We start from the raw sequence: 21,553 nt of genomic DNA, 5'->3' as shown, positions 1-21,553 counted from the left end.
CTCTAGTACCAGCTACTTGGGAGTCTGAGGTACGAGAATCGCTTGAACCCAGGAGGCAGAGATTGCAGTGAGCCGAGATGGTGCCACTGCACTCCAACCTGGGCAACAGTGTGAGACTGTCTCAAATAAAAATAAAAAATAAAAAATAAAATTAAAAAAACCCTCTCACTCAGCACAAGACAAAGAAATTTTGTCCTTTGTTGGTTTTCACGTCTGAATTTATACTTCCTGCATAGTCTAACAATCTCCAAACTAAAAATCAACATAAGAGGTTAATCTTCAAAAGCAAACAAAACTTTTCTGAAGGAATCTGACAGGAGATAAAGCCTAGCTTAGAATGAATTCTCACAAAATTATAAAACAATAAAAGATAAATATCTGTTGTGAAATATCACTAGACCCAATAAATGGCAGTTAGATTAGTCACCTCCTCCCCACAAGAACCTCAGATAACAGAATTATCATCTAGAGATTATTTTAAAATTGTTTACGATAATTAAATGCAAAAAAGAAGAGATTGCGAACATCAGAAAAAGCAATACTTTTTAAGACTAAGCTGACTTGAAAAAGAATCAAATAGAGTTTCAAGGAATGAAACATACAATTGTCCTTGAAATTGAGAGTATTCATTGATTCCATGAAAGTCTTAGTTAAATAAATGACTGGTTCTAACCATAGAAGCATAAACATGACCCCTGGTTAATTGTCCTTTTGTATTGCAGCCATTAGACAACCCTCCATCTTTGGTTGGGATGTGCTTAATACCAGCAGACATGGAATAAGCAGGAATGTTCTGAATGGGCTGGACATCCCTACCAACTCCTTCCCAGGGTGTTTGTCTGTCTGCCTTAAATACTAAATGTGGCATTTTTAGTGAAACACCACCAAAAGGGAACGCTGAAAAATGACCCAGCAAAATATAAATCCAGAGGCAGCTTCCTGGTGGCTACACAGTTACCATTGGAGGGGTTTTTTAATGCCACCTACGCAAAATGAGCCCCATCTGGCTTGGTTCAGGCTTAGGCTGTGTTGCAGGCAGCTGACATAATTCCCCATGTTTAATTTCAACACTTTCCCCAATCTGCATAGTGGAACCAGTCCTTGCAGATCTTGATGTCAGACTGGAATTTAAATTCTAGTTTCACTGCCTACCACTGTATCTGGCCCAGAGTTGACACTCAGTCTCTGAGACCTTCTTTCCCCTCCCACCTCCAGAATCCTTATCAAAGGCTCAGGACACACAGTGGCTGTGCTTCTGCCCATCTGAGTCCTAAGGACCCTCAGGAAATGGAGATAGTAGCTACTATTTACAATTACTCTTGCCAGTCATTGCCCTCAGTGCTTTATATACGTTACTTCATTTCTTTTTCTTTTTCTTTTTTGAGACAGAGTCTTGCTGTGTTGCCCAGGCTGGAGTGCAGTGGCACGATCTCGGCTCACTGCAGCCTCCGTCTCCCAGGTTCAAGTGATTCTTCTGCCTCAGCCTCCCAAGTAGCTGGGATTAGAGACGCCTGCCACCAAGCCCAGCTAATTTTTGTATTTTTAATAGAGATGGGGTTTTGCCATGTTAGCCAGGCTGGTCTCGAACTCCTGACCTCAGGTGATCACCTGCCTCAGCCTTTCGAAGTGCTGGGATTACAGGCGTGAGCCACCACGCCCAGCCACTTTACTTCATTTCAATTCTCATAACCACCCTGAGACATATACATATATAATTTCCCCCATTTTTTAAAATAAAGAACTTGGTACTATTTTTTATTTTTATTTTGCCCAAGATCACACCCTACAGCATGTCAGAAAGGAGATTTGAATCCATGTCTGTTCTAGGCTTTTTCCATAACACTAAGTGGCCTGACTCGTGGCTTATCATAATATTTTCTAAATCCAGCTTCTTTCCAAAAAGACAATTCATTTTCATAAAGGTTTAAACACTGGCAAGGAAACAAAAGGAGCTGGCTCTGTGGTCTTCACGACAGCCATGTTCCCGCTACAGGCCTGGCTGCTCCCTCAGCTGGGAGCTGCTGCCCACTCTTATGGAAACCGCATCCAGGACAGGCTTTATTGATGCCGCCTTCAAAGCCAAGGCAGCCATCTGAGAGGATGGAAGAAACCAGTAAAGTATGGGACGCTGGTGAGCCATCCCAGGTACAGTCGTGTTTTTATGCACCAGCACATTCGTGGAGCAAACTTGGTGTCCTCATAACGGCAGTTAATGAGTACAAGCGAGGTTCAGTTCTTTGTGTAAACAGGGGAGAACGCCTGTGTCTGAATATAATTCCGACTGCATCAAGGTCATTTTAGAGCTGGTGGAGCTCTATTTGTCTTAGGAAATCTCGAAAACTTTTATAGGGAATTCGGAAAATATTTTCGGCCAGCAGGAAGGATAAAATCCCTGCACACAAAGTGCAGGCGTGGGCCCAGAGACTGAACAGACAGACTGCTGTAAAACCCCTGTTTAATAAGGCATTAAAATGCCATCGACCTGGACACATTTAAAAAAAAAAAAAGAGCTATGAAAACAAATACCATTCAAATAATTAGGATCTTATGCCTGAGGCCAGCCTTGATGCCAAGCAGGGACTTCCCTGCAGGAATGGGAGCTGAGCCCGATTCCCAAAAGGAGGAATCAGCCAAGACAAAGGCAGCTCTGGGCCTGGGTTTTTCCCAGCCCCCTTCAACCGCCTGCCTCTAGATGCTGAAGGCAGGGCATCTGCCGTCGTTCCCCTCCCGACATCTTGGGTAACTCTAGTCCAGTAGTTCCAGTGGGGGTCGCGTGCCCCTGAGGCTGACTGACCTGCCTTCAGGAAGGCCCGCAGGGAAGGCCTTGAAGGCTGAGCTCTTGTACCTTTCTGCTCCATACAGGACAAGGAGGCATTTGAAGGCCTGCTCTGTTGGGAACTATGTGCCAAATGGGAGTGAAGGTTGGATAGTGAACATTTGTTTATGAACGTAGCTGTGAGGGGGAAAAAAGATGTCTTTTCATTAGCTCCTGCAAACACGGAAGCTGCCGCTGAGCTATTTCCTGCCACCGTAGCTTCTGAATAGTTGAAGGCCAGGTGCCCAGTGGCACATTGCTTTACCACCCCTAATACTGTCCCCCTCACCCCCAGGGTAGTTTCCAAAGGCTCAGCCTCAGAAATCTGAAAAAGAAAGAACATGTCATTTTATTATTTCTGGAAGGGTTGTTTGTTTGTTTGTTTGTTTGTTTGGGGGCACCGGTATTGCACAAGGTTGATGCTTAGCAGGTCTAATTGAAGGAGCTTTCTTTCATAAAATTGAATGTTAAGTCCAATTGTGTCTCCGGTACAATTTGAGAGGACCTCTTTATTTTTTTGCCTTTTCATTCTCTCCTTTAAAAAATTCTCATATGAACTTGTATCAGTGATGGGTAACTCTGCTTAAGGAATCCCATAGGGAAAGCTGTAACTATCTGAATATGTTTCTCATGTTTGATTTCTTCTTCCTCCTGTACATTTCCTTTTCTTCCAAGAGATTGTAACCACAGAAAAATTTCAAAATGAGAGAGCAGAGAAAGAGAGAGAGAAGAAGGGTGGGGGAAGAAAGAAATATAAAGCCTTCACATTTTCTGGGGTTAATTTGAATTGAACCAGTTGGTTTCATTTTGTGACACAAAAGAAAAATTCAGGCCTTAGGGCCTAAGACTTTCATTAAATTCAGCTTTGGCAAGTTCTAATAATACAGTGGTTTATTAAAAGCGTGAAAAATGTCATTGCCGAAGCCTTTCGTAAGCCGCGGCCTCACCTCTCGAGTGTGACTCACGCTTCCTCCATGGCCGCCTGAGCTGTAAAGTTGGGGGCAGGATATCTGAGGTCCAGGGAACCGGCTCCTTGAATCTCTCTTGCCATTTGGCCGGGATCATGTCCCAATTAGTGACCTTGCCATACAGAGCAGTAGCTGGACAGCAAGAGTGAGAGAGGGGCTGAGTGCTCAGGGCTGTTGTAAGTGATTAGTCCAAAAGAGTAGCGCAAAACTTAGAACCGCTGTCCCCGGCAGGAGGAAATGAAAGGATCAACACGAGAGGAGCACTGTGGCCAATTGTTCCCGGCCACAGCCACAGGCTTTTCTGTGTGTGCCGGAAATTGACCTCCCCAAAAGCTGAGGATGCAGGCAGAGCAGGGAGATTGATAAGGCAGGTGATGCTAAATCATCCCCCTCTCAGAGCTAATGGGATTGGTCAGTGCCTTGCCAATCATTCCCCCTCCTCATCCTATAAAAAGCAGTGGGTCTTTTCATGAAGAAATGAGCATGGACTGGCACGGATTGGACCAACAAGAAGCTTACTCGTCACAATCCTTTTCATTTCTTACTATATATTTTCATTCAGAAGCATCTCGTTTGGCCTGTGGACCAAGGCCAGGAGGTTGGCAACACAGCTGTTACTCATCCCTTTTTATAACAGAGGACATTGAAGCCAAGAAAGATAGAGGGACCTGCCCAAGGCCTCCAAAAAGACAGCAACAAAGCTGGGACTTTCTTTCGACAATAGATGTATCCCCAGTGTCACCGAGTGTGACAACGGACTTGGAATGAGGGAGCAAAGCTCAAGCCATCCCGTCCTGGGGGCACTGGTGGGGATGGCTGGCTGACCTGCTGGAGGCACACTCTTTTCTAAGTGTCCTTGAATGCTATCCTGCATCCTGGATGCGTCCCAAACCCCTGGCAGTGGGGGGCGCTCAGAGGGCTGGGAGGACCAGGCAGGATTCCTCCAGCGTCGCTCTCCTGCTGCTGGCCTTGTGCACCTAACCACACGTAGATCTGGACTTTGGCGTCTGGTAAAGGAGGCTTAACTGTGAGACAGGAGACGCGATAAAGTCAATAAATAGAATTTCCCAGAAAAGAAAAATCTCACTCTTTTAGACATCTAAAATGAGTCCTGTGCAGACAGGCAAATTATGTGGGGGGAAGGGGACAACTTGAACTGAGCACACGTTTCATCTCTATCATCTCATTTAATCTTTTCTATAACCTTGAAAGATAGGGAGTATTTTATTGCCCCTAATTAACGTGGGGAGACAGACTCACAGAGATTAGGCAGACACCTAATGAGGAGTGAAGCTCCAGGCCTCTTCTCTTTCTACTCCTGGGCCTGGTCTCTCCACCCAGAGCTCTGGTGATCCACCTCTGGGAGGACGGTGGAGAGCCCAGAGCATGACAGGAGTGGCAGAGGTCCCAGCCTGTGAGCAGAGCCTCATGGTGACTTCCCCATCCCCCTGTGGGTCTCCACACTTTTTTAAAACCTCCTCTCCCTTCAGCAAAAAACCTTAAGCCTGGACAAAGTAGCTCACACCTGTAATCCCAGGACTTTGGGAGGCCGAGGCAGGCAGATCATGTGAGGCCAGGAGTTCAAGACCAGCCTGGCCAACATGGTGAAACCCCGTCTCTACTAAAAATTTAAAAATTCGCTGAGTGTGGTGGTGCACACCTGTAGTCCCAGCTACCCGGGAGGCTGAGGCATGAGACTCGCTGGAACCTGGGAGGCAGAGGTTGCAGTGAGCTGAGATGGTGTCACTGCATTCCAGCCTGGGCAACAGAGGGAGACTCCATCTCAAACAAACAAACAAACAAACCTTAAAGCATGAGCTACCAATATCTTATTTACAAATTGATTTACAAATTATACATATGTACTACTATACAAATATAGACATTCGATATTTGAACAGTATGAGAATAAGTTTAAAATGTAAGATAAATAGAAAAAGAAGTTCTAGCTCCTCCGTCCCTAATTCTGCTCCAGAGAGGTCTGCTATAGATTCAGCAGAGCCCTGCCATGGCTGAGAAATTCGTGATTGTGAACGTGATTTGGGAATCATCGAACTTTAGTGCTGCAAGGGTTGTGAGGAGCTGTGTGGAAGAGGAAAAGGAGGCTCAGAGAGAGGGGAGACATGGCCAGCATGTGACAGATGCAACTAGGACTACATCTCCTCATGTTGAGTCCCAGGCTCTGTGTTCTCCTCTACACTGATAGAAAAAGAAGCCAAAGATTCTTTTTTTTGGGCCAGAAAATTACATTTGGGTCTCTCATGGGACAGGCTGGAGCTTAATGCCTGAACCTCCTATGCTGTGTCCCGAGTACATTCAGGTCCATCGCTGCCCTAAAGAGACAGCCACTGTCTTTTCAGTCTGGGCCACAGAACATGTGGGCCAGGCTACCAGCACGTGGGGGCTAGGGAGAAGGAGGACTGTGCTGTGCCATATTTGATGCTATTAAAAGCAGCTCACATAGTTTCCATCATTCCTAATGGAGCTGCGTCATTTCACAGACCCAGCCCTTGCTTCAGGCACCCTGGTTAGGAATTCTGGAAGTTAAAGAAAAGTGATTCCCAAACAAGTCTCTTCTAAGTCATCCCAAGGAAGCATATTTTGACCAAGAGTTGGAAAGGCAAGGAAAGGACACCCTAGCTTTGCTACCCATGCCAAGTGGGGCTTGGGGACATCCCCAAAACACTTTATTTTCCCCCAAACACTTTAAACAGTTGTTTTCGAGGTACCTGAACTATTTCCTGACTCTACCAGCTTGGGCCGAGCTGATTCACCCACATGGGGAGGGCGAGAGCTGGTGCAATGACAGCCCCTCCTTTGATCAGCCCCTTCTCTGTGAAATGGAGGCCAAAAGACAACACAACTTCATGGCCCAGTGGGGATGGGTGGTTGGAGTTGGTGGAGGTGACTGTAAATTATCATCCTCTAAAAGGGTAACTCTCTGCCATTTTGTACGCTTCATTGCACAAGATTGATGCTTAGCAGGTCTAATTGAAGGAGCTTTCATAAAATTGAATGTTAAATCTGATTGTGTCTCCAGTACCATTTGAGAGGACCTCTTTTTTTTTTTTTTTTTGTCTTTTCATTCTCTCCTTTAAAAAATTCTCGTATGAACTTGTATCAGTGACTATTTAAAAATAAGTCATAAACTTATTTTAAAACATGTTTGTTTCCTTTTTGTTAATAAGCTCAAAGTCACTAAAAATACACATCGATTGGGTCCAGTGGCCTCAGAGGAAAAGGGAAGAAGGCAAGACTGGCACAGAACACGCAGTGGTAGTGGTGGTAATGGCAGCAGTAGTGGCATCTTAGAGAATAAAGCAAATGCTTCGGGTTAGAGAGACCTGGGTTTGAAGCCAGTTCTGACCCTTAGCCCATAACCTCGAGCAAGTTTCTTCACCTCCTTGAGCCTCAGTTTCCTCCTCTGTGAGGCAGAGGTGATAATGCCTCTCCTACCAAGTTGTGGGGAGGATTAGAGATAATAATCCTAATATAGTAGTGCCAAGTCCAATGGCTGGTGGCTGATTACTAACAAACTCAATGTAAATGTCTTTTTCTTTTCTCATTTTATAGATGAGAAAACTAAAACTCAGTTCAGATTCAACCCTCCTTTTCTGAATCAGAAATCTAAAGCAATGCCCTTCCATAAGAGGGGAAGGAAGGAGGGTGGGAATCAGCATTTGTTGAGTTCCTGTTTAGTTTTGGAACATCAGGGACAGAGAATGTGCCAAGCCCTCTCACATATGTTATTTTAATCTCCATGATCCCAAGAAGCAGATGTTATTTGCAATATTATCTCCATTGCATTGACAGGCGCAGAAGGAGTGGCTGTGCCTACAGGCACAAACCAGAAAATGACACAGCCAAGTATTGAACCCAGGATTTCCAGCTCAAGAGGCAGAGTTGGTGCCACTACCTCACGGATGCTGAGACATCTACTTCAGTGAGATAGCATTTACCCCCAGGGGAAAAGGGGAGATCAGAGTGCAAAATTCAGACCATGCCGGCCAAGTCATCAACTCTTAAGGCTGCAGGTAGCTAGCAGGCGTAAAGAATACCTGGCCCACGGGCGCAGCGGCTCACACCTGTAATACCAACCCTTTGGGAGGCCGAGGCGGAAGGATCTCCTGAGGTCAGGAGTTCAAGACCAGCCTGGCCAACATGGTGAAACCCTGTCTCTACTAAAAATACAAAAACTAGCTGGGGGTGGTGGAGCATGCCTGTAACCCCAGCTACTCAGGAGAAGGAGAATCGTTTGAACCTGGGAAGTGGAGGTTGCAGTGAGCTGAGATGGTGCCACTGCACTCCAGCATGGGTGGCTGAGGGAGACTTTGTTTAAAAATAAATAATAAATAATACCTGACTCAGACTCTGTCAAACCTGATGCTGGAGGATCCTCTACAGAACTCACCAACGGAGCCTCCAAAGACCCTCTGGCCTTGGCCTCCTTATTTTTGATCAGCTCCCAATTCCAAAGAGCCCTACTTGGGACTGTCCTGCCTGGCCTGGAAAAGGAGGAGGCACACAAAGCTGCCTTACACCCTCAGAACCAGGGGGTCTCTGGTGGCTCTTGCTGGAATGAGCATTTCTCCTGTTGAGGGTGTTTCTAAAAGAAGAAAGCATGACAGCTGGGAAGGGTCTGAGAGGAGCCTCAATGTGCTCAGTTATCAAATAGGAGTCCACTTTCCACCTTCCCATTAGAGCGGTGCTCTCTAAATGCCACAGATGATTCGCTCAATTATATCTGGAGGAGTCTCACAATTCCTTACACCCGATGCCAAAGGTTTATATTAGCACATGCTGAGAGACTTGTCTTGTTCAATAGCTTATCTGCAGGCAGGTTGGCGAGTGGCTGGCTCCTCCTCTGCTGTCTGATGGTCCGTGCAGGTACCTGCTAGGGTTGGACAGAGGGAGAGAGGTCAGGCTGTGAAGGGATGAAGGATGCAGGAGCACTGTTGTTTCCCAAGAGCGTGCCCTGTGCCAGGCCCTGGGCTGGAGGCTTTACACGAAGAGCCATATTTGGAGGCTTCTTGGCCTTAGTTTGGTTTGTTTCAGGTTTTTTCTCTTCTTAAGAGAGAGGGAAGGCCCGTCCCATCTTGGCATAGACGGAGTGGCCTCCCATGGAAGGGTTTGAAGGAAGAGACCATTTGGAACCTTTGAAGGAGAAAGAGGTGTCGGGTCAGAGGCTGGAAACCCCTGATCCAGTACTCCCAGGCCCACCTGCCCCTAGGAAGCAACAGGCCTCTCCAGCAGCCTGTGACTCTGGCGGATGGCCTATAGCAGTGCCCCGCTTCCTCACCACGCACAAGGTGGCAGCCAGAGCGCAAGATTCAGGTCATGCAGAGCTGAAAGCAGGGTCACCAATGAAAGCAGCAGTCTTCTCGTTGAGTGGCCTCCCATCTTGGGCCGTTCCCTGGCTCCACATGTCAGAAAACCATCACTCCATGAACAACAGCTTAGGGCCCAGGAGGACCATTCACAGCGGCCCCAAGCTCCATAGCCTCACACAGCTGACATTTTGGCCAGCCCAGACCCGGGGATTTGCCGTTATAGCAAACACCACCAGGCCTGCTGGAAGAGAGGAAATGTGTAGAGATGTAGAGGATCTTTGGAGGTAGAATCTGCAGTTTGGTGAGCATTTGGGGTGGGTAGGTAGGGAGAGGAGGGAGTTGGCACTGAAGCCCAGGTTTCTGACTTGAGCAACTGGATGCTGGCTGGTGGTGCCATTACCAAATGGAGGACATGAGGGAGACCTGGAGGGAGAGTCTGGGTTCCAGTCAGAATTGGAGGACTTAACATCTCTTTCTGGCAGAAACGTCCAGAAGACGGTATCAGGAGAGAAAAATGAGATTGGAGTTGAGCTTCGTTGGCATATGTTGGTGAGAGAAGCCGTGCGAACAGATGTCATCACCCAGGGAGAGGACCTAGGGAGGAGTGGAAAATGCTAAAGCCCCAGCCTGAACAACAGCAGCATTACAGGACTGGGCAGGATCAAGGTGTCTGAAGGGGAGAGCCAGGGAGGGGAGGAAAACAAACACGGGGAGGAGGCCCAGAAGTCAACCTTCGTCCACCCAGGCAGCAATTCAGCAGATCCACCACTTCCTGAAGTTACTGCTGTTAGCACTGGGCACAGTTTCTTTTAGCCTTTCTTCTTTTTCTTTTCTTCGGGTACTTCTATAATCACAATTTTTTTTTTTTTTTTTTTTTAGTTCAGTTAAATCTTTTAATTGCAGAAGTAATACATGCCCATTGTAACAAGTTAAACAAAACAGAGATATATGAGGGAATCATTATAAGCAGTTTCTTCTAAATCGCGTCTGTGTCCCTAACACACACACAAATACACGTCATACACATACACCGTGCATGCATACATCATATACACACAAATGCACCCCATCTCCTGGACATTTCTGCTTAATCGATGTTAGGACCTCCAGAGTGGTTTTTTGTTTCGTATTGCGCACACATGGGAGACCACATGTCAGGAACTTTTTTTCACATAGTATTTCATGTATATACAGATATAGTTCATCCCCTTGTTCCCTGCTATTTAATGATCTATAGTTTGGCTACACACCAATCTTTTTGTTTTCACTTCAAATGTTCTTGAAATTGTACTCTACATTAGGATCCTCTTTTTTCACTTAGTTTTAAATCAAGTCTCATATCATTAAGGGCCCTTTGTAAACATGATTTCAATGACAGCATCATATTCCAGAATGTGAGTATCTCATAATTTACCAATTTACTTTCAGCCAGTTTGGGGCTATTGAAAAGTAAAACCACAATGAATATCATACAGTAGTAAACTATGCCCACATTTCTGGTTATTTTCTTTAGGATATGAACACTTTTAGAGTCTTTGTCCATGCTACCAAATTGCTCTTTCCAGAAAAACCATATCAATCTGTACTCCCACTAGCAATGACTGAGAGAGGCTCCCAACACTTTTTCTTAAATGTTTACTAATCTGGTAGATCAAAGTGGCATGTTATCACTTCAATTTGCATTTTAGATGACTAGTGAGATTAATTCTCTATTTGCAATTCTTCTAAGAATTATCTGAATATGCACCCATTGCTCTAGTTTTCCAAAGAGGAGGTGGTCAGCCTTCCTCCCTCACCACCCGCCCAGTCCCAGCCCTGAGCCTTGCTGCCTCAGAGGTTTGGATCCACCCTTGACTCCAAAATGGCCCTTTTCCTCCTGGTTCTGCATCCCTTGCCATCTGTTCTCAGGCATCTTCCATCCCCTCCACATCCCCATGGCTGGCCTCTCTCTCTTGGCTTCTATGCCTGTGGGTGCCCCTTTCTCTGCACCCTAAAACCCTTGCAAAGAACAACCAAACACAAGCCTAGAATGCTCAAGCAGGCTGCCAGGGCCTGCCATCAGACTGGGACCAGTGCTGACAGGCCAGCAGACACAGCAGGGACCTCTGATGCCCCGATCTGGGCCAGGGAGAAATGGGCGGCCACCACTGGGACTTCCCCTGCAGGGACCGTGCACAATCCCCTCATCTTTTCGTTTTCCATTTTTCCTCCTCTCCCCATTATTCTGACTCAGGCTTTAACTTTCATAAATGATGCAGTGTGCTGGTTTGGGGTTTCTGCAGGAGAATTTCTGCACTCCTTGGGGCACTGGGGCCTGTTCACCCTTGTTACAGAAGAGGAACCCTCGACGCTCTGCAGACCCCGTCAGGCTGCGGTGATAAGCAGGGCTGTTTGAGCTGCATCGTGTAAACCTGGCCCTTCCGAGTGAGACTTCGCAGAAATCCCACTGGAGATTCTTCTGCCCCTGTGCTGTCTACTTTCCTTCATAATGATAAATGGCTGAAAAGAAAACTATCTAATCTCCAAACTGCTTGCTTTTTTTCCTCCTCTTTCTTCAAGGAGAGGAGGAAGAACACAGTCACATAAAACAGAGTCCTTCATCACCTGCTTCTCAGGAGACGGTTCTTTCCCTTTTCATCCCAGGCCTGTTTCTGATCTGTGATGGGCTCGCATTGAAAGCTCCAGCCCGGCGCTCCCTAATCAGCTGCGACAGCCGCTGTGGTTGCTCGGGTCGCGCATTGAAATTGAATTGATTACCCGGCCCCTTTGCCATTTTGTTCGGCGCACAATTGCTTAATAGCTGTCACCTTGGCTTTCAGTCCAGCCCAGCTTCAGGCTGACTGGTTCCCATTACTTGGGATGGCCAGTGCAAGTTCATCACCTTGACAGGATGTCCCTGATTGGTTCCGTATGCCTTGGAGACCTGTCATAGATTTGGTGGGGGGAGAGAGGGCTTGCGGGGGGACGGCATGGAAATCTCTTGGCTGCAGGAACAGTCAGGTTTCACTGCAGGGCTCACCACGTTTGAATCATTACCAGGTCTTCTTGTCAGGAGTGTGGCCTCTGCTGACATAGCTGCTAATGAATTTGTAAATTTTTTTAAAAATACAAAACAACCCAGCCTGTTCTAACCTTTGCTGTCGCCACCTGCCGCCTGGGTGGGGGTGGCAAGCAAGCAGTCGCTCCCCTCGCCCCACCCGTTTCCCCTGCCGGCTGAGCTGGAGACCCGGGCTGGGAGTGAGGCATCTTTCAAGTGAAATCCTTTGCGCTGGGAACTACTTCAATTAGACAGCAGGGGGAATGTTAACATGCCCTCCGGCCTTTTAAGTGGGTTTTAATTTTATGTTGTAAGATAAGACACTGCGAGGCTGGGCTGCTACTCCTCCAGCAGGCTCCATTAGTGGGGCGAGGCGAGGCCTCTTGACCCCCTGAGGCCCAGCCAAGGCTGGAAGTTGGTTTGGTTTTTTAACAATTTGTCAGTCTGACCCAGCTTCTCTTTCCCTTCTCCCTTTTGTTATTCCAGGCTCTTCTGCGGTTGAGGGCCAACTGTCGGTGGCTGAGTTGCTGCTGAGAGGCCTGCCCCAGCTTCCCCCCAGGGGCCTGGCCCTGGGCTGGAGAGCACAGCCCCCAAGGCTGCCTTCCCATGGACATGCAGCTGAATGTTAATTGGCTTTTGTCCCCTTCCCAGGCAGGGCACAGCAGAAGCAGACCCTTTTCATGTGGCAGGTTTCTGGCCGATGATGTATGACCTGTTGGCGCTCCTGAATGGTGCCCTTTGTTTCAGGATATCCCATGTGCCCCCTTTTTATTGAGCTGTTGATTCAGAGGGGCAGGAAAGTTTCACAAATCCCACTGCAGGCCCGGCTCTGGCCATGCCCAGGTGGGGAAGCCCAGGGACCTCACGCTTCCCAGCAAGCTGGCAGGAAGCCGTGGGCTGCCTCGAGGCAAAATACTCCTTTAAGAAGTGGCTTTCTTCATGTCAGACTCGGCCAACCATGTGTTTGGAGAGAACCTGGGAACATCCACATTGCCCCCAGCCCTCTGCCTGGGCTCTAGAAGGTGTGGAGTGTCCCAGATGTGCTGTGTTCAGCCAGAAAGAAAACAGCACAGCAGGTGGGAGTTAGGAAGATTCCCCCCTTCCCTGTCCCCTGAGCCAAGCTCAGTTAACATCTTTCTCCATGACCAAGAAGCCCAAGGTGTGCGCCAACAGCCAAGGGAGGATGGAGCTTGGCTTCCTCTTCTGCAGGAGGAAGTCCAGCCAGAGAGCAGCCTAGAGCCACAAAAGGACTCTGGTGAAACAGGAGACAAGGTTGACTCTTTACCCAGCAGGAAATCTCATCTCAGTCCTGACAGGGCAAGGATTCAAGGGCACACCTCCCTTGACTTCTCTTTTCCTGGGTTCCCAGACCAGCCTGCAGTGGAGATGGTGGATGCAGGTAAGCAGCTTTGGGGAAGGAGCCATGAGGGGCACGGCAGGTGGCAAGGTCATAAGGAGGGAGAGCCAGCAGCACCTTCCTATGCCTGCCTCTTCGAATCTAGGGTAAACCTGGGCTGGATTTCACCTCTTTTTTCCTCTCTCCATCTTGTGGCCGAGCTTCAGAGACCTGGCCAAGGTACGGGCGAATGGGTACTTTGCCAGGCCTTGACTCACCGTCTCTGGGGTGACGGTGGTGATGAGCTCATGCCCCTGACTGCTCCAGGAAGCCCCCGGCGCTGACTCGAGCCTGCTCTTCAGTTCCTTTTCTGAAGCAGCTGCATAAATCCCACCAGGAATTCCCTACTTATGAGACCACTTCCCTCAAATGGCCAGCTTATGTGGTCACTACTGAAAGGAGACAGATTCTTGCTCTACTGCCTGCCCTGCCCTTCTGGGGTCTTTGTGGACCCTGGAATCCAGATTCATAACCCAGGGAGTAGCATGAGATCAAAGGTACAATTGCTCTGTTGGTCCTAAGTGACTTCACTCTGAGCTCAGGGGCTCCACGGTACAAATGTTCAGAGGCACTGAAGGCCTCACCTGACACTTGAGAAAAAAAAATACCAGCAAAAAAGAGGCAGAGGCCATTGCAGAACCAAGAAATGACAAGTCAGTAATAAAGAGCATCCACACACTTCACAGTTGTAAAATGGCTTTATGTTCCGATATGCAAAATAAAACGTCCATGCTATATAACAAAACACTTGAAGTTCCATATCACCTGTTAGCTAATGTGTTTTCTAAAAAAGCTTTATCTGTAGTGTGTGTGTGTTTATATATATATATTTATTTATATGTTTTATCTAAACCATTCTTAGTTTTTAATATCAAACATGTAATAAAAATTTAAATAGATGTCTTTCCAAATACCTCCTCCAATGTTTATTTTTATTAAGTTCATTCATTTGTAAAAAGCAAAGCTGAATTTGACATGTGGCCTGCATTTGTGAGATATATATATATAAAATATATTTATTTATTTATATAATATATAAATAGCTATTCAGCATGCAAAGTTTAGTGATTTCCCAAGTTTGATGGACAGTTCACCCCAGCCACATTGATGGCCTGGTGGTGTTCAATGCTAAAACGCAGGGCTGAGGACTGTGTGAGTGCCACACTGGAGAATTCTCTTTGCTCCTCTGAGCTCACCGGCTGAGTTTACTGGCAGAAATGAATTTTTCTCAACTATCTTTATTTCTGTTGGGCTTTCTCGCTCCAGAAGCGTAGATTTTCTGCGAGCGGAACAGGCCCTGGAGATGCCAGACATCAGCTGCAGTGTGGCTGCCTGGGGATGATGCCAGCTGAGGCGTGTTTCATAATTGCCCGTCATAGGATGCAGATGGGATGATGCCTGGGAGGCCGACTCTCCGTACACCAGAGTGAGAGACTGTATGTTGGGGACCTAGGGGGAAGGGCTCTCTACTACAAAACCTGAATGATGACAGAGATGCTACTGGTTGCATTTTCCCTTCTCTTGAAGGAAAAAAAAAAAACCTTTAAAAATACCCCTCAGGTGACATTTAGCACATGACCCTTTCCGAATGTCATCCCTCAGACCTCAGAGTTCCAGTCATCAATGTCTAGGCCACTAACTGAGCAGCCAGCTGTACTATCAAAGTACATGTTGTGGCTGAGCTGAGCCCACCTCTCAGGCAGTCTTACAGACTCTCCAGAAGCCCAAGGAATGGGCCTCCTGCTACCAAAACCAGATTCTCCTCTCCCCTTGCAAATAGAAGGCCAGGAACTCTAAGGCGTGCACAGAGCCGTCACACCCCAGCAGCAAGAATCTTCCTACCCCAGCAATGAGAATCTTTCCCCATGGGACAGACCTCCCCACCTGGCCCCTGAGTAAATCAACAATTATAAAACCCTTCCAATAACTCATGAGAACCCTCCACTCCCATCCCACCCACGGGCGTGTCAAGAGATGTCAGATAACAATGGACCCAGGTCCTGCAGCCCAAATCACTTCTTAGATAAATGTGGTGTTTTTTTTTTCCTTGTCATGACCTCAGTTGTATGTCAGAAGATGGATGCTCTCCAAATACATACGTGCTCGCGTGCAGACACACACACACACACACACACACACACACACACACACACACTCCCTCTGGAATACCTTCCTGTGTTTCTTGGTAGTGCAGGCCACCCACAGAGGTTAATACTGGAGCAACACGGTCCCGGGGCTGTGGAGGAGACGTGAGAGTCATCCATCAGTCCAGTTCTCCACAGTCCCCATTCCTGAATGGTACTGTAAGGAAGACTCTCGGGACAAGGAGAAGGTTTGAGAGTAGAGAAACTCATTGGCAGCATTTAGATGTGGTGAGGGTGGCTTCCTCTCACATCCTGGGGGAAGGCTGCGCTCTCTTGCGAATGAGGCGCTGGGCCCCCGCTCTCGGACCTGAGACTGGGAGAGCTGATTGTAGACGCTGAAGTGGGCATTTCCTGGTGGCTGGGAGCTCTGAGCGGAGAGGGTGGGCAGCCGCGGCATCATGGTGGTGGCGGTGAAGTGGGTGGGGAAGGGCTGGTATGGCACAGTCTCCATCGTCTGCACGCTATAGCTGGTGTACGGCGACACTGAAGTCCACATGTTACAGCTCAGCGGAGGTGGGGGCAGGTCGTCCACCCCAGACACCCCGGCAATCTCAGGCCCTGAACCTGAGTACATACAGGCCTCTCTGGGGGTCACCTCACTGCAGTAGGAGGGGCTCAGCATCTGCTGGTCGTAGGGAGGGGGAGAACGGAAATAGTGATCCTCCCCCACCGAAGAGGGGGCTTCAAGATAGGATCGCTTGCAGGGTAAGTCCAGGTGTCGGGCACCATCTGCTGAAAGACAAAGTAACACTCAGGAAGAACCATTTCCACCAGCCCAGGCCCCAGGGCGCCCTGCTGGATGCTGGGACAGCCTGTCCTTTTCCCTCCGCGCCCGCCCTCCCCATGTTGCCATGGCACTCCCAGAGCCATTTCAATCAGCCACAGCTTTTATAGGGTGGCAGCCGCCAAGAAGTGGTCAGATTACGGACCCTACTCAGAGGCCACGGGGGACACCACATCACTGGACACTGAGGGCCGGGTTTAGCCAGGCAGCACTCGCCTTGATCCTTCGCCAGCCTGACTCTTGAGAGAGTAAGAGGACTTGGTGTGCAGTGGCATTCTCAGGCTAGGCCTGCCCTGGCCAAGGAAAGGGGAGGCCCTTGCCAGGCCAGCCCAGGCCCAGAGGCCACATCTGTCTGAAGGAGCCAGAAAATTAAGGCCATGAGGTTTCTGCTTCCATCCTCAGCTCCCAGGAAGACCTCAGGGAGCCAAAGCCGCTTGCAGGCATGTTTCTGTTGTTTTTAGAAGAGGAACTAACCTCACATGTGTTTAAAGAAGAGCCGGCCGGGCGCGGTGGCTCAAGCCTGTAATCCCAGCACTTTGGGAGGCCGAGACGGGCGGATCACGAGGTCAGGAGATCGAGACCATCCTGGCTAGCACGGTGAAACCCCGTCTCTACTAAAAAATACAAAAAACTAGCCGGGCGAGGTGGCGGGCGCCTGTAGTCCCAGCTACTCGGGAGGCTGAGGCAGGAGAATGGCGCAAAACCAGGAGGTGGAGCTTGCAGTGAGCTGAGATCCGGCCACTGCACTCCCGCCTGGGCGACAGAGCGAGACTCCGTCTCAAAAAAAAAAAAAAAGAAGAGCCATCGGATTTTTACTACACAGATTCCAACATAACAGTGTCTACAAAATTAAGAAATAGAACTGATAATAAGTGAAAAAGGTGACATACTTCTCAGGCTAAGCAGATACTCTGGAGGAAGACGACATCAGATGCCACAAATCATGTATGTGCCTTTGGACATCCTCCACCAGGGGGGTCTAACTATCTGGAGTGGCGCACCCTCCCCTGGGATCCAGGGCTGACCCAGGCCTGAGGGTTTGGGGAGCAGCCCACTGAGCCAATTTAAGAACACTCATCTGGGCTGGGTGCGGTGGCTCACACCTGTAATTCCAGCACTCTGGGAGGCCAAGGTGGGCGGATCACTTGAGGTCAGGAGTTCAAGACAGCCTGACCAACATGGTGAAACCCCATCTCTACTAAAAATACAAAACTTAGCTGGGCGTGGTGGCATGCACCTGTAATCCCAGCTACTGGGGAGGCTGAGGCAGAAGAATGGCTTGAATTCGGGAGGCAGAGGTTGCAGTGAGCCCAGATTGCACCATTACACTCCAGCCTGGGAGACAGTGCGAGACTCCATCTCAAAAAAAAAAAAAAAAGAAAGAAAAAACCCACAAACCCCACCCATCCATGGCTCATCTTGGCCTCCCTCCTCTTGTTTTCTCCAGGCATTCATTCTGGGAGCTCTCTGTGTGCACACACAGGGCTGGAAGCAGAGGGGCTGAGTGGGTGTGAAGGCCTGTGCTCACCTCTCTCCTCTGCCCCTGCTGGTGGCATCTGCCCTTTCCAGGGAGACCTGCTCCTCTTCCTGGCCCAGCTCTCTCCTTTGCCCCTCACTCAGCCTGATTCTCTGTCATCTCTCCAAATCCCTCTCTTCTCCCTGCGCTAAGCTCTTGATCCTGGCAGGTGGCCTACTCACTCTAGGTCAGGAGTTGGCAAACTTTTTCTGCAAAGGGCCAGATAGTAAATATCTTAGGCTTTGTGGGCCACAGGGTATCTGTTGCAACTACGAAACTCTGCTGTTGTCCCATGAAAGCAGCCATAGACAACCCGTAAGTAAATGAGTATGGCTGTGTTCCAGTAAAACGTTATGGACACTAAAACTTTAATTTCACATAATGCTCACATTTCATGAAATATTCTCCTTTTGAATTTTTTCAATTATTTTGAAATGTAAAAACTATTTTGTACAGGTAGCAGGCTGGGTTAGGTCCGAAGGCCACAGTTTGACGACCCGTGGTCTAGGTCACTGAGTTCTAATGAGACTTATGCAGGGGATCTCGGAGCTCTGCCAGGCTAGTCCCTAGGAGCAGGGCTGAGGGAACATTCTGGATGGCAAGCAAAAGTCCCCAGGCTCATTCTGAAGGGAATTTCAGCGGCCCCGTGAGGTCTTCTGGTGGAGTAACATGAATCATCGCAATTCTATCCATGGAGGAATCAAAACCTGGCACAGAGCACAGACGTGATGGTGCCTAGCTCCGGGTTCCTCCTCTTTACGAAGAGGCCTGGCACAGAGGGTGCTGTGGCTTGTCTTCCCAGCTCCCATCTACATTCACAATAGCTCATCTCAACTCTCAAGCAGCCACTGCAGATCCTGGAAGGAACGATCGGACGGAAGGCCCTGCACATGAGACACCAAGTCCTCCCTGTTCTGGAATTGAGGTTGCTTTGACAAATAACAGCTCCAATCCCAAAACCTCTGGACTGGGAAGTGTCAGCCTCTTCCTGCACTTCCAGGCAGAGCCCAGCTCACCCCATGAGGCTCTCAGAGCAGTGACTGCAAAGCAACACTTGGAAAGGCATCTGGGGACGCCAGGGCTACAAGCTGTCTGTGAGGGTTCCAAAGGCAGCATTAAAGACGAGAACCAGCATCCCTGCACTGGAAAAGATGGCCCTGCGCCCAGCTGTGATCCCTAACCCTTCAGGCCCACTCTCCCAGGCCACACAAGCACCAGATGCGTGTGTGTGTTTTGGGGGGTCGGGGGGCTGCAGAGTGGTGTCCGGGAGAACCTCACCCCTTCTCTGACCCCCTAGGGCTTCTAGACCAGGAGAGCACTACCTCGTCTTTTCAGGCAGTGATAGAAGAGGCTTGAGTCCCTCTGGGCAGGAAAGGTGCTGAGGGGCAGGTCCTGCGGCTCCGCGAGCTGCGAGTGAGCACCGTTCTCGTGCTGGTAGTGCTGGAGCGCCTGGTGGGTGCCGAGCAGGGGGCCCACATCCGGTGTGGCCGAGAGTTGGGGGGAGATTAGCCTCTGCCTCATGATGCTTTTGGAAATCACAGGGTATTCTTTGCTGAAGGGGTGGGGAGGACAGGAGGAGAGACAGGAAGAGAGTGAAGATGCACTGAGGGTCACAGAGGCCACGTGCCTGAATCCCATCTGCCCGCCCCACCCCCTGGGCCGCGCGGCCCCACCTCTGCAGCCGGGCCACACGCAGGTCACTGTCATCACTGCCCCGGAATCCCTTGGCAAAAGGGTTGTTCTCAATTTTCAGCTGGGTGATCTGTGGGGGGAAAACACACAGGGTCGCCAGGAGGAGGGTGAGACTGGGCTGACCTCTGGCCCTCCCTCCTCCCCAATCCCAAGCAAAGTCAGAACTAGGGCAGGTCTGGGGAAGTGGGCCTTGCCATTCCCACCTGGTTTGTTCCTGGCTCTGATCCCTTCTCCTTGCTCTCCACCCTCCGATTCTTTCTGCTGCTGCCCAGCCCTCTGACTGCCGGGCTTCTGTCCCCACGGGTCTCTCCTGGGGACCTGTAACAGCTTCCCAGTGAGCATCCCAGGCCTGCCGCCTGAGTCTGTGCAACTACCACATCAGGCTCTGAGTGACCGTTCTAGATGCAATTCCCACTCTGTCACTCTTCTGCCTAAAATCCACCACAGCCACGGCCCTTCCCCAGTGACCCCTGCCCACCCGCCAGTCCCCGTGTGCATACTGTGGAAAGCAGATGGGTGGCAGAGCACGGCTGTCCGTGACTGGGACACAGTGGGGGTGGCTGGGCTGGGCAGGGCAGTAACCAGGGTGGGAGGTGGCCGACCACAGCCTGGGAAGTGCCTCTGCTCAGGCTCTGCTTCCACACCCCAGCTGACAGCACCCCAGGGCTCCTCTCCCCATTCCCTACCCCTCTCTCTGAAGGCACCAGGAGATGAACCAAGAGAAAGAAGATTGTGGAATGAAAGGGTCCAACGCTCAAACCACAAGGCAGGCTCCAAGCTCCTGGTTTTTACAGTTGCCAATTTTCTCCATTCCGCAAAACACAGAGACCGTAATTCCTCTGCACTGGAGATGGACGTGTCTAGGGTCCTTTTCTGTTCATCATTCGATTTGCTCACGGTTCTGAGGGACTCTAGGCTTCTGAGGGCCCTGCACTAGGCCTGCCCAAGCCCTGCTGGGACTCTGGCTTCATACTCTGCCTCTCTGCGTGGTGGAAGGAATGCGGGATGGTTTTAAGCGGGGTCTGTGGGGCAGTGGCTCTACCTTGTGATTCTGGTAGGAGGTCACAGAGATGAAGGAGGTCTCTGGGAACACGTGGGTGCAGAAAGCGGTGTTTTTGGAGCCAAAAGCGTTGTTCTCATCAGCTTTAACGATGTGGAGCCGCGGCTGGTACTTGTGCATGGAGTTAAGGATGATCTGGAAGAGAAGGATCTCATGCTGAGCTCCAGGGCCCCATCCGCAAACCCTAGGCCCTTGACCTCATTCATCTGGCCCTGGCCTGGTTTTTCTCATTCTCCTCAAAGCACAGGATCCAGGGCCTGCGGACCATGACTGGAGCTCCCAAGTGAAGAACCAAGCCCCTGGGCCCCAAATTCTCTCCACCCCGGCCCCACTTAGCCTCTCTGCACCAGCACTAACGCCCAGCCCCAGGCCCTCCCTGATGTGACCAATTGATTCACTGTGGCAATGGAGAACTCGAGTAAGCCCTTAACAGTGTAAAAGCCCACTGTGAACTCAGCACAGTGTAGCAGGTGGAATTCTGAGCTGTCAGCAAAAGTCCAGGGTGCCACTGACTCACTGTTTGATCTCAGACAAGTCACTGGGCTTCTCTGTGCCTCAGTTTCCACATTTGTAAATGGGATCATAACACGTAACCTCCCCTCAGGGGTCCCCCTCCAGCCTCACCTCTTCTCAATACCCTTCTTACACGTGACCTGCCTCTTCTAGAAATACTTGGGTTTTGCAGGATGAGGGAGAGGGAGGAAACTGAGGAAAGTGTCCCACTGTAACTTTTTTCTGTTACATTGCTCATTTGTTCTTTCTTTTCTTTTCTTCTTTTTTTTCTTTTTTTTTTTTCTAACGGAATCTCACT

General features: G+C 49.4%; 1 protein-coding gene across 2 annotated transcripts in view; it reads right to left on the bottom strand.

Moving 5' to 3' along the window:
- Positions 1–14,225: 14,225 nt before the first annotated feature.
- The window catches only part of TBX4 (T-box 4), a 32,634-nt gene continuing 25,306 nt past the window's right edge, over positions 14,226–21,553 (bottom strand). The window contains exons 6-9 of one of the 2 annotated variants that reach the window (XM_011979155.1): positions 20,725–20,877; positions 19,664–19,752; positions 19,313–19,542; positions 14,226–16,422 (exon numbers count right to left, since the gene is read on the bottom strand). In XM_011979155.1, coding sequence (XP_011834545.1) covers positions 15,803–16,422; positions 19,313–19,542; positions 19,664–19,752; positions 20,725–20,877 — 1,092 coding nt within the window. In that variant the 3' untranslated portion in view covers positions 14,226–15,802. The remainder of the gene's footprint in view (positions 16,423–19,312; positions 19,543–19,663; positions 19,753–20,724; positions 20,878–21,553) is intronic. The other variant, XM_011979156.1, reaches the window with a different exon arrangement.

This window comes from Mandrillus leucophaeus, unplaced genomic scaffold (assembly GCF_000951045.1).
Source record: "Mandrillus leucophaeus isolate KB7577 unplaced genomic scaffold, Mleu.le_1.0 Scaffold20, whole genome shotgun sequence".
In the NCBI taxonomy this organism is placed as follows: Eukaryota; Metazoa; Chordata; class Mammalia; order Primates; family Cercopithecidae; genus Mandrillus; species Mandrillus leucophaeus.
The sequence above is the reverse complement of the archived record's forward strand: the minus strand, read 5'-3'. Positions and strand labels throughout refer to the sequence as shown.